This window comes from Littorina saxatilis, linkage group LG9 (genome assembly GCF_037325665.1).
Source record: "Littorina saxatilis isolate snail1 linkage group LG9, US_GU_Lsax_2.0, whole genome shotgun sequence".
In the NCBI taxonomy this organism is placed as follows: Eukaryota; Metazoa; Mollusca; class Gastropoda; order Littorinimorpha; family Littorinidae; genus Littorina; species Littorina saxatilis.
The window spans coordinates 66,248,332-66,261,488 of record NC_090253.1 but is presented as its reverse complement, the minus strand read 5'-3'; the positions used below and the strand labels follow the sequence as shown (position 1 = coordinate 66,261,488).

Genomic DNA, 13,157 nt, shown 5'->3' with positions numbered 1-13,157 from the left:
AACAAGTACGAAACAAATCAAAAGATAATAATTATAAATAAACGCTTCAAACGAAACCTTTTAGGCATATGGCCATTGGCTCTCTCTCATTTCAACATACCAGGAAACAAGAGGGGGGGGGGGTTGAAACAGGCGAGCACGCGGACTGGAGTGACATATTTCTGTTTTGGTTACTGATATGGCCTGTTTTTACACACTCGCACCAGTCACACACATGGCACGGCTGATGCGACAAGTAGGTCAACATCACTCAAGGCACGGGACAGTTACAAAGACAGAGTTTCTGTGCTGAATACCGTCACGTTGCTCTACATCGGTGATAACTGCATACCAAGGCTCGTGCGACAGGCAATACCACCAATAGGCACATGTTTTCGTTGCCAATGTATCATCAATAGTAGCAACTTAATATTATTGTATATCACGTTTGAATGTATATTCCAAGTATCAATGAGAAGCATCAGTAGAACATATGTAAATCAATTCCATATTCTGTTACTATAAACGGTTGCTACCTCATTAAATTCAGGGAAGAAAAGTCTGGAACACAGCACTGGAAGCAAGCTGATTGTTAGGTAACACATATATATATACAGTTACAGAAGAGCGAGGAGGCCTCGCATGGTAGTGACTCTCGAAACTGCACTGCCTTGCTTAGCAAAAACTACACCATCTCGCACCCAGGTGTCTTCGAGTTTTTTCTCCCTTTTCAGTTGTCTGGCTTTGGCGGCTAATTCTGACCGAGCCTGAGTCAGATCGTCATTGATGAAGAGCTTTGGGGTGGGCGTCCGGGCAGCTGGCCAAGCACGATCAGGAAAGATCTTCCTGGGGTCGGTCTGGGACAAGTTCTTCTTGTTCCTCATAAGAGAGAGCTTGAACCTGAACGAAGTGAACTTGCATATGATCGCTCTGTTGTATGTTTCTCCTGGGCCAGGTCTCCTACCGACTCTATGAGATCTGTCTATCATCGCGTCAGTAAGGTCAACGCCGACAGACTTCCCAACAGCCTTAACAACAATGTCGGTGTCTTCTTTGTCTATCTCCGGGATGTTGTTGATTCGGATGCAGTTCCGTCTACTGTATTGTTCCAAGTCATCCATTTTCTCCCGGAGCTGGACAATCTCTGAGTCGCGTTTCTCCACCTCCGCACGGTAATGTGCAACTTCCGTCTTGAGGTCGCCTAGCTCCTTGCGAAACTCAGCGATAACCTGGGATGCCACAGCTTTGGACAAGACTTTAAGTATGTCTGGATCGGACAGGAAGGTCGTGATCTTTTCCTTCAGTTGGTCTTCTTGGCTCATCTTCCCCTTTGGCTTTGGTGTACTCGAAGCCAGCTCGTTGGAACAGGTGATGATCGTCTCGTCCGGGTCCGATAAACTGTCACTGGGGCACGGCCGCTTCTCAAGGTCTTGCAGCGGTGAGGCTAAGCGCTTAGACATCGACACACTCTTGGTAACCACTGTCGACGGCAATGTCGAGAAAAATATTGCAAAAAGTCCAAGTTAATAGCAGCTCAGAACTACGCGTACGCGTAATGTAGACAGTCTCGCAGACAGTCTCGCTTTAGAAATGTCCACAATTTATGTTTGGTACCTGTGGCACACACAAAACAGACACCTAATACAGACAGATCCCTCTGAGAACTTAAAATACTTCTCCTGGCGCCTGTGTCATGAGAACACGAGAAAGGCGAAAGACGATTGTCACACCTCACACATCAGCACGTGCAAAGACGTATAGCAGCACAAGATGTCATGAGTAATAGCACGGGGGACATGCTCCGGTCGATGCAAAATGACAACAGACTCACAAGGAAATGTCAAAAATCTTCACATTATGCGGCAAATCACAAGCAAATCACAAGCATATTATCACCTACTTGAAGTTACAAAGCGCTGAGATCATCACATGTCTATCCAACAGACCACACCTGTCACAACACCACAGAACTCGACCAAACTAACATTTACACGGGAGAGAGCCAAACAGGCGTGTCCTTACTCGTCCGCCATCTGTTGGTCATCAGAATACTATTTGTTTTACTTGACCATTACTCTTGTCAAGTTTTGAGGTCTCAAGACCAAAAAAAAACAAAACAAAAAAAAATGATTCAGTGAAGGTAAAAATTTCCTTCAGACAACCTGAAATGTGTTCAAACCTCAGGTAGACACAAAGTGTTTTGTCTGACTGAATCATGCAGCTACCTGCATGCGCTGACACAAGATCTGTGTGCATCTGTAATAAGCTGCCAATGCATTCCTCTCTCACAACAAGCTGCAGGAGACTGAGTTATTTCCCTTGAAAATAGTTCCAAACAGGGAAGCAACTTCAACGGCACTCAGCCAAAAAGGTCAGCTTAACCATTTCATTTATGAACATTAAAAATGGCTTATTTTCTTTCAATTCTACCCATATGTGTTAACCAATTTAAAATGTTTGTGATTTTTCAAACACACAGCCTATTAAAAACAAAGTGTCAGTCAGCATAAGAGGGTTTTAAAGTTATTTAACAATACCATATGACGTCAGCGTGACTATACCTTGTAATAATAGTAGTCTTGAACCTAGACATACTAGTCTAGGCGTTTTTTGTCATCTGACCCACTGTTACAGTCAGTCAGATAATAGGTTAAAGGAATAGAAGTGAATGATTATCAACAATATTCTAATTCAGATTGAGTTCAACCCGAGAGGGGTCTCTGTCCTAGTGGATAAAACATTGGCCTCCTATTGGGAAGGACGTGGGTTTGAATTCCAGGTGGGTTAAGGATGGATAATTTTTAACTTATGTGAAGACCTGCTAGTGCCTTATCCCCCTTGGTGTGTACACGCAAGCAGATGAGCCAGAGACTGTAGAGTACACAGTATTCGGATTAAAAACAAGCTCTAAAAATTAAAAATATAAAAATTATGATCAAAATTAAATTTTTGAAATCAATTTCAAAACACTTTCATCTTATTCCTTGTCGGTTCCTGATTCCAAAAACATATAGATATGATATGTTTGGATTAAAAACACGCTCAGAAAGTTCAAACGAAGAGAGGTACAGAAAAGCGTGCTATCCTTCTCAGCGCAACTACTACCCCGCTCTTTTTGTCATTTTCACTGCCTTTGCCACGAGCGGTGGACTGACGATGCTACGAGTACATACGGTCTTGCTGAAAAATTGCAGTGCGTTCAATTTCATTCTGTGAGTTCGACAGCTTGACTACATGTTGTATTTTCGCCTTACGCGACTTGTACAAGTTGACTGTTCTCAATGTATTGTTGCAGTAAAAGCTCTTCTATGCAGTATGATGATACTAAGAAGCGGAATGTAGCATGTCCGAGATTCCAAATATATGATGCAAACGTTCAAATATACCGTTACGGTAAGAGTGCCGCCCCTGTGTGTGTGTGTGTGTGTGTGTGTGTGTGTGCAGTGTGTGTGTGTGTGTGTGTGTGTGTGTCAGTGCGTGCGTGCGTGCGTGCGTGCGTGCGTGCGTGCGTGCCTGTGTGATTTACAACCCAAACCAATCTCGATTTGCTCAAAGTCAAAAGCAAAGTCACGTAGGCCATTGACCATTTTTGGCTCACGTAAGTGTAGCCTATGCGATCGTAACTTTGTCTGTCTGTGCGTGTGTGTGTGTGTGTGTGTGTGTGTGTGTGTGTGTGTGCGTGCGTGTGTATGTCTGTGGTAGAAACTTTAACATTTCGTCATTTGAAGACGTCACATTATGACGTAAGAGGGTTAGACGTCACGCGAAGGAAGTACTGAAAGTCTCGGTCATTGTTATTTTGAGCGGGCCGAGACTAGTTGACAGTCGTGTCCGTACTTTCCCCGTCGCGATATAACCTTCGTGGTTGAAAACGACGTTAAACACCAAATAAAGAAAGAAAAGTCTTCAAGTTCTTCTTCTTTTTTGTGTGTACTAGTCTTTTCGTGTCTGAAGAAAACCCATAGGTCGAAACGTCGCCATGTTCGTCTTCTAACGTGAGTACGTTTGTTACGCGTGATTGTTCTGAAAAGTGACTATTACATGATTGTTCTGAAAGTCTACTATTTATTTCATCGTAATCATGTAAGCCCTCATACGTGATTGTTCTGAAAGCTTACTAATTTACATGATTGTTCTGAAACTCTACTAAAGGTAAACTTGCTTCACCCGTGAAATTCCCGCAGTGGGGCACTGCGGTTATGAAATTAAAGGCCCCTCCTGTTTTTGGAACCGCAGGAGCTTTCTAGTTTGCTGTTAGGTAGATTTTTGGTTCCTCTTTCCTGTCATGCTCTCTTTTTCTTCATGAATTCTTTTCTTTTTTCTGCCTTCTTGCTCATTCACCTGTATTTTTTCCAAAAATCTCTTCTCTTGCCGCTTGTCTCGCGATTCATGTATAGTTTAATCTGTTAGTGTTCTGATGTAAGTCCAGCAGTAGATAGGTTAAGCCTATTTTAACATACTGGAAACTGGTAATCTTCCAGTAGGTATTAATTTAGTTTTACTAAAGCCTGCTGGGACACACGTAATGGGTTAGTGCATTTGTAAACAGGAATCGCTTGACAAGTGGCCCCCTTCATCCCCCCCTTCCTCGTCCTTATATGGCTCTGCGTAGTCGGCTGGACGTTAAGCAACAAATAAACAAACAAACAAACCCGTGAAATGTAGTCAGATATGGAACAATATGTATACCCCTGCCCAACGAAGTGTGTTTGAGTTGATCCGTCTTCTGTGTGCGCGACAGCTTCAGATGTGTGTTTGAGTTGATCCGTCTCTCCACTCCCTTTTTTTTTAGGTGTAGGGGGTGGGGGAGGTTTGTTCATATCAACTGACACTTTATCAAACCATTTGAATAATTCATATACAAAATTCTGGTGGTTGCTGTGAAATAAAAAACCCAAGTGTCACTGAAAACAGAGATGTGCTAATAAATTTAGCTTTCATGTGTGTGTATGTGTGGTGTGTGTGTGCGTATGTACTCAGTGCACTGGCGTCGGAAACTGGGGGGAGGGGGGGCAGCTGCTGCCCCCCCCCCCCCCAATATTTAGGATGACAAAAATATTCACAGAGAGAGAGAAGAGAGGGAGAGAGAAGAGAGGGAGAGAGAGAGTGCGAGAGAGAGAGAGAGCGGAGAGAGGAGAGGGAGAGAGAGAGAGAGAGAGTCATCTTGATGGAGAGAGAGTGTGTGAGAGAGAGCGGAGAGAGAGAGAGTGAGAGAGAGAATAGAGAGGGAGAGAGAGAGAGAGAGAGAGAGAGTTGATAAACAAAATACCCCCCCACACACACAAAAAAAGAAGTATATTGTCTCGCGTGCAAGAACTGTATAGCCCAGACTCCCCACCCATCTCTCAACCCCGGCCATCTCCTCACGTCTCTCATCCCCTCTCCACTTGAATTTTAGTTCATAAAAAAAAATAAAAGTTTCATTTGTGAAAATTATTTGTTGTGCCTTTCGTCTTTAAAGGGGCAAAAATTAGCTTCCATTTTCCCTCTTTGCCATGCCTTTCGATCCATTTTGGTGACCTAGCCACCTAAGCATGGCAAAGAGGGAAAATCAAAAGTTTCTATGTGTCCCTTTAAACCTGTAATTAGAATTTTGAGTTGGGAATACTCAAGAAGAATCATTACATTTTTGAAGATTATAAATAATTTTTGTCTTTGGACATCTAGTTTGAATTTTGAGTTGAGAACAATAAAGAAGACATGTTCAATGTATGAAACGTATTACTTGTTGAGTTTGTATTCATTGGGCGGGGGTATAAATATCAATTTCACTTAAGATTTAGTATCATTGTATCAAAATATTGTTCCATTTACATACAGACATACACACAGACAGACGGACAAAGTGAATCCAGTATACCCCCTCCAACTTCATTGGGCTGGGGTATAAATATCAATATCACTAAAGATTTAGTATCATTGTATCAAAATATTGTTCCATATACATACAGACATACACACAGACAGATGGACAAAGTGAATCCAGTATACCCCCCTCCAACTTCGTTAGGCTGGGGTACTACTACTAGTCCCTGATAGCATGCTAACGTTAATTTAACGTTAATTTAACGTTTGCATGGTTAGATTTTGGTTTACGGTTAGCATTAAACGTTAAATTAACGTTAAATTAACGTTAGCAGAAAAACGGTTCTAAAGCAAACGTTAAATTAACGTTAAATTAACGTTAGCAAGCAAACGGTTTTCATGGCAAACCTTTTTTAAACGTTAATTTAACGTTTGCCTGAAAACCAATATAAAACGGTTTGCATTGAAACGTTAAAATAACGTTAAATAAACGTTTACACATAACCGTTCAATATCAAACCATTTTTAAACGTTAATTTAACGTTTGCCTGAAAACCAATATAAAACGGTTTGCACTGAAACGTTAGAATAACGTTAAATAAACGTTTACACATAACCGTTCAATATCAAACCATTTTTAAACGTTAATTTAACGTTTGCCTGAAAACCAATATAAAACGGTTTGCATTGAAACGTTAAAATAACGTTAAATTAACGTTGGCACATAACCGTTCAAAATCAAACCAATTTCAAACGTTAATTTAACGTTTGCCCGAAAACACAAAAAAACCGGTTTGCACTGAAACGTTAAAAAAACGTTAAATAAACGTTGACACATAACCGTTCAAAATCAAAGCAAAAGCAAAAAAAACAACAAAAAAAAAAATGTTGTTATTGTTGTGGTGGTAACATTGACATTAACAATAACAAGCAACAAAAAAAAAATGTGAAAATTTTTTTTTTTGAAAAAAATAAAATTGACATATTATATCAAAAACAAACGTTTCAAAAAAATTTATTTGTAAAAAAAAATAATTAAAAAAATTACAATAATGTAACGTTAAATTAACGTTAGTTTTATGTTTTATGGCTAACGTTTATTTCATGTTTTATGGCTAACCTTAAATTAACGTTAGATTTAGGTTAGTTTGCTCATCAAGATAAACGTTAAATTAACGTTAACATTTAACGTTAATTCAACCAAAATAAAACCATAATATAACGTTAAATTAACGTTAATTTAACGTTTACCGCTAATATCAATTTGACCAAAATAAAAGTATAATACAATGGCTGTTTGAACGTATTTTTCACGTGGAGTGCAAACATTAAAAAGAACCCCCCAAAAAACATAATCAAACAAATCATAAGGAAAATAATTTTATTTAATTTTTTATTTTGCTTTTTAAATTTTTTTTCTTATTTGAAGATGCATTTCCCATAGTCTTTTCTGTCTGCTGTTGTTGTAGTGTTATATATGTAGCTAAAAACCATGTTAAAAAAAGACAAGCAAACACCAACATGTAAAGTCAAATCAAAGTTTGAAAAAGGTTTTTGGTGAGAACGGTTAACTTTGCAGCTAACGCTATATGATCTTGTTGTATTACTTAATCCGGAGAGCATGCAGGCTGTTGATTTTTTGATTTTTTTATCTCTGTCTCATTGCAAGGATGGTACTGGCCAGGTCTCATATTTTGAGCCAAAGAGTGTACATGCTAACATAAAACAAAACAAGAAAAATAAATAAAACCATTAGAAACATGTTTTGACAATATGTTGTAAACATTTATTCATCATTCCTTGATATTTCCACAATATAAAAAATAAAAAATAAAACCATGATAAAAATGTCAAAAGTTGAATCAGTTCTAAAGTTTCTAGAAGTGAGTTTGGATATATACCACACTTTTAGGTTCTGTACCTAGAAATTTACCAATTCTATTCCATCTTTTGGGTTTAAAAAGTTCTTTGCAGATATATATATTATACATCCAAAATGATGCCACAAGAGACAAGGAAATATGAGGTTATTTGCAACACCACCAGCAGAGGAAGAAGTCGCTCACTTTGCAGCAGGAGATAAAAAGAATTGTTGAATTTGAAGCAGGAGCAGACACAGAAGTTGTTGAATGTGTAGTATCTGCAGCAGACAAAGAAGTTGTTGAATTTACAGCAGACGATATATTTGTTAAATCTGCAGCAGCACACAAAGAAGTCATTCACTTTGCAGCAGCTCCAGACAACAAGAATTGTTGAATTTTAAGCAGGAGCAGACACAGAAGTTGTTGAGTTTGCAGCAGGAGCAGCAGCAGACAAAAAAGTTGTTGAATTTGCAGCAGACGATATACTTGTTAAATCTGCAGCAGCAAACAAAGAAGTCATTCACTTTGCAGCAGCACCAGTCAACAAGAATTGTTGAATTTTAAGCAGGAGCAGACACAGAAGTTGTTAAGTTTGCAGCAGACGATATATTTGTTAAATCTGCAGCAGTAGCCATGGAAAAAGTTGTTGATACAACCAGTGCAGACGATGATATGTCTGCAATAGGCGACTTTGAAGATCTGCTCCACATGCTATGACACCTGCAAAGACAAAGAATGCAACAATCTTAAAACATAAAGAATTCAGTGTTATTTGAGAACTTCAGTGTAAACACTATAATTATGTCTTCTTTGTTGGTGTTCTTTGCTGAACATAGAACTGAAGGTAAATAAGGTTTAAATTGTCTTTGCATTATGCCAATATTGTTGAATTTACTTCTGTGAATTTGCTAACTTTGATAGCATCATTCTGTGTTTGAATGAAATGCTCTATGTCAATGCTGCCTGGCACGGACAACAGCCCTACCCACCCGTCCACCCCCACCCCACCTACACACACACAGAACACCTTCCCAAAAATGTTCCCCAGACTAAGACAATGGAATGTCAGTTGGACCTTGACTAAAAATATGTATAGGTAAAGATGTCCCAGCTACAACAAATTGTTCTGTCAGAAGACCTCCTGCATGTCGAAATGATGTGATGGCCGACCAGCCAAGAATTACATGTATCAATGACCCTATGCTGAGGCCTGACAATAACACTGCCTTCTCTCAAATATGATTTTCTGTTATATAATAATATGACTGCTGGAACATTCATCTTAGCGTTAAACAAGGATTTTACCTGCAAACACACACACACACACACACACACACACAGTGACACACACAGTGACACACACAGTGACACACACTTACTTGGCCTCAACAGCCAGAATGTCGGGGTTGTACCTTGTAGTTTACATCCCTGTGAATGCTTTCTGTTCCATCCTCATGGTAATTCCTCCCACCCTGCAATGAAAGCATTGATGTGTGAATTGCATTAATTACAATAGTCTAAACACACTCAAATCTTTACTTGTTAATGAAGACAGAGAGATAGAGAGTGGGAATGGGGGGAAGGGGGGGAGGGAGAGAGCAGTTGTCAATCAAACCTTGTTTTAAGTGTCTTTGAATAGATCATTTTCGAAAATTACTCCCCATGCCTCTCCTGAGATAATATTTACTGTACAGTAATGCATTTGACCTGAAGCTGTAAGATTGAACAGTAAGTGCCCTGGGTGCACATGTGTGGAAAGTATCAGATTGAGAGAGAGAGAGAGAGAAATTTTCAGATTGAGAGAGAAAGAGAGAGAGAGAGAGAGAGAGAGAGAGAGAGAGAGAGAGAGAGAGAGTAACAGAGAGAGTCTAGAGACAGAAAGACACAGAGAGAGACTGAAACAGAGAAAGAAAGAGACAGAAGGCAGGAAAGAAAGAGAGAGAAATCCACCTTTCCAATCGTTATGCATGATATTGCTTTGATATTTGTGACTCGTATGAAAAATAAGTCAACAATCACAATGCCAACGGATCGTGAATCACAACATTACCTGAATTTCTTCAGTGCTGAAAGTTCCATTTGCCATTCGCCTCAGCGTCACAAGATCTGTAGTGTGTATTCCTGATATGCTGAAGTGTAGCATGTTATCTTATACATGTATCAGCAGTCACACTGACTTTGAAGTTGCTAGCGTGTTAAAAACTGTTACAGAAACTTTTTTTAATTTCGATTCCAGTTCCACAGTGAAAAGTTTGAGACTGAGAGTAATGTCCCTTGGCGATCAAGGGAGGTCACTCAGAATTTTCGTTTCTAGTTATCGAAGGACGTAACGGCAAGTTGTGCTGATGGAGGAAGATTGGGAACTGGCACTGGCAGAACTTTGCAAGAGCACTATGATACACCAACAGAAACGAACCAGACTGGACAGTCCAATACTAAGACCGAAGGCGCAAGACATAACTGGACTGGTTTCAAGATTTTTACAAACTTTGAGTGAGTATTCGTATTGCCTATGCCATGGAACTTGGAAGATAGATTTGCTAATTATTTATTGAGACTAGATCAGATGTATTTTTTATCTCTTGGAATACATGACTGATGAGACTAAAAAGTTTGCTTTGTTTCTTAGGTGTGTGTGTGTGTGTGTTTGTGTCACCGTGTGTGTGTTTAGGTGTTTGCTGTTTTTCTTTATTGTTGTTGTTGCCTGAAATGGTGATTTTAACTAAGAATCCTTTTATGATTCTGTTGTGCATAATAAATAGCTTTTATTCTTTCAGATTTATACCACAAAAAAACTGTCTGCATTTGGTGGGGAGGTGCCTTAACTGGTCAAAAGAACAGTGAGCTGATTGATGGCATGGCCGTTCATCGCATTTGGATGGGAAAAGGCAAAACCAATTTCCATTCTTAAACAAGCTGAAGGTTTGCATTGGAAAACAGTAAGTGGGTTTTTTAAATGAGTTTTCAATGTAACTGACAGAACAATTTGTTGTGTAATTATTATATAATCAGTTGTGTAATGCTTGCAAAACACACACTCACATGTACACACGCATCCCCCATCCCACCCCACCCCTTTCCACATGTACATACACACACAAACTCCAATTTGAACTGTACCTGTTTCAGTGGTGGACCTTTCTGGTGACCTGTAATTACTCAACTGTCTGTTGGAACATATTAGGGAAAATAATCTATCAATGTGCTTTTGTAAATTTGTTGGTTAAATCAGAATTACTTTCAATTCTGTTTCCAGTCCTTTGTGCAAATTCGTATTAATTGGACATTATTTCTTTCAGATGAAAAAAATCCTGTCTACAATCGGAGAGAGAGAGGTGGCAATGGGAGGGGGCCACAGTCTGAAGGATGGCTGTACCAAAGCATGCAGTTGGAAGGGGACAACCCATCAAGGTTTACAATTATCAGCTTTGAAAACAGTGAGTACAATTTGGTACATGTATAATTATTGCTTGCAACAGACCCACAACCCACCCACCCCCCCACCCACACACACACACTCATATAAATTCATATATCAACCGTTTCTGTTTCAGTGATGGACTGGTATGATGAACTTTTCTGTCTTTAAGTTTAATAAAATTTAGGAAAACATGTTGTCATTCTGTGCTTGTTTGTTTTTGTTTTTGTTTTTGTGATAAGGCCTAAAAAAAAAATAGGTGTGGTTACGGTAACCCGACCTACCCTATTTTTTTGGGCCGACCCTATAACTTTTTATTACATTTGTCAAAAAACAACCAAAAAAACCCAAATAAACGAGTGCAGAAAACGCAATGAAAGCGAAAGCGCCCGAGTCGCACACTTATTTCCCTGTCAACTAGGTTTAATTTGTACACGTTAGAAAAAAAAGTTAAAACAAAAAAAAAGTGATTGCCTACCTTCCTACCCTATTTTATTTTGGCTATGTTACCGTAACCACACCTATTTTTTGTTTGTTGCCTAACTGAGAATCCTTGTTCTCATTCCTGTGCACATGACATGTATTTATATTGACTTTTATTCGCTCAGATAACAAACAAGTCTGCAATTGGTGGGAAGGTGTCTGGACTGGTGGGAAGAATGATGAGTTCATTGATGACAGATGATTGTACCAAAGTCATTCAATCAGAAGGGGGAAAAACATCGAAGTTTCCATTGTCTGTGCTGAAAGTTCACACTGTTGACCAGTAAGGGAATTGTTTAACTCAGTGTCGTCTTTTTTACATTTAGTCAAGTTTTGACTAAATGTTTTAACGTAGAGGGGGGAATCGAGACGAGGGTCGTGGTGTACGTGTGTGTGTGTGTCTGTCTGTGTGTGTGTGTGTGTGTAGAGCGATTCAGACTAAACTACTGGACTGATCTTTATGAAATTTGACATGAGAGTTCCTGGGAATGATATCCCCATACGTTTTTTTCATTTTTTTGATAAATGTCTTTGATGACGTCATATCCGGCATTTCGTGAAAGTTGAGGCGGCACTGTCACGCCCTCATTTTTCAACCAAATTGGTTGAAATTTTTGTCAAGTAATGTTCGACGAAGCCCGGACTTCGGTATTGCATTTCAGCTTGGTGGCTTAAAAATTAATTAATGACTTTGGTCATTAAAAATCTGAAAATTGTAAAAAAAAAAAAATTTTTATAAAACGATCCAAATTTACGTTCATCTTATTCTCCAACATTTGCTGATTCCAAAAACATATAAATATGTTATATTTGGATTAAAAACAAGCTCTGAAAATTAAATATATATATATATAACAATTAATATGAAAATTAAATTTTTGAAATCAATTTAAAAACACTTTCATCTTATTCCTTGTCGGTTCCTGATTCCAAAAACATATAGATATGATATGTTTGGATTAAAAACACGCTCAGAAAGTTAAAACGAAGAGAGATACAGAAAAGCGTGCTATCCTCAGCGCAACTACTAAACCGCTCTTCTTGTCAATTTCACTGCCTTTACCGTGAGCGGTGGACTGACAATGCTACGAGTATACGGTCTTGCTGCGTTGCATTGCGTTCAGTTTCATTCTGTGAGTTCGACAGCTACTTGACTAAATGTATTTTCGCCTTACGCGACTTGTTTTTTCCTGTGGTGCTTAATTTCAATATCAGTTGTGTAATGCTTGCAACATACACACACACACACACACACACACACACACACACACACACACACACACACACACACACACACTCTCTCTCTCTCTCTCTTTCTCTCTTGTTACAAATTGGGCTGAGACTTTTGATTTTGCATATATATGTGGACTTGCGCCTGTGTGTGTGTGTGTATGCGCGCCTGTGTGTCTGTGTGTATGTGTGTATACCTGGGTGTGTTTCTTAGTACATGTATTGTATGTGTTTGTTACTGCTAATGTGTGTTTGTAAGTGTATGTTTTTGTTAGTGTATGTGTCTGTTAGTGTGTGTGTGTGTGTGTGTGTGTGTGTGTGTGTGTGTGTGTGTGTGTAATCCCAGCCATTGACTAAGAACCATTTTTCCTTCTCTATCC

General features: G+C 39.1%; 2 protein-coding genes and 2 long non-coding RNA genes across 4 annotated transcripts in view; 1 reads left to right on the top strand and 3 right to left on the bottom strand.

Moving 5' to 3' along the window:
- Positions 1 to 13,157, bottom strand: part of LOC138976869 (THO complex subunit 5 homolog) — a 103,497-nt gene that overhangs the window by 47,030 nt on the left and 43,310 nt on the right. The window lies entirely within an intron of this gene.
- Positions 597 to 1,439, bottom strand: LOC138977332 (uncharacterized). Its single transcript, XM_070350232.1, has one exon. The coding sequence runs from the start codon at positions 1,437 to 1,439 to the stop codon at positions 597 to 599; it is 843 nt and encodes a 280-aa protein (XP_070206333.1).
- Positions 7,228 to 9,836, bottom strand: LOC138976865 (uncharacterized). Its single transcript, XR_011459198.1, has 3 exons — positions 9,697 to 9,836; positions 9,026 to 9,118; positions 7,228 to 8,366 (listed from the first exon to the last, which is right to left on the bottom strand). It is a non-coding gene; the product is annotated as an uncharacterized lncRNA (long non-coding RNA).
- Positions 9,999 to 13,157, top strand: part of LOC138976864 (uncharacterized) — a 4,338-nt gene continuing 1,179 nt past the window's right edge. The window contains exons 1-4 of the long non-coding RNA XR_011459197.1: positions 9,999 to 10,139; positions 10,424 to 10,585; positions 10,946 to 11,083; positions 11,673 to 11,830. This is a non-coding gene — a long non-coding RNA (uncharacterized lncRNA). The remainder of the gene's footprint in view (positions 10,140 to 10,423; positions 10,586 to 10,945; positions 11,084 to 11,672; positions 11,831 to 13,157) is intronic.

Excerpts from the sequence above, each read along its gene's own strand:
- LOC138977332 (XM_070350232.1), bottom strand. The coding sequence starts at position 1,439 with ATGTCTAAGCGCTTAGCCTCACCGCTGCAAGACCTTGAGAAGCGGCCG.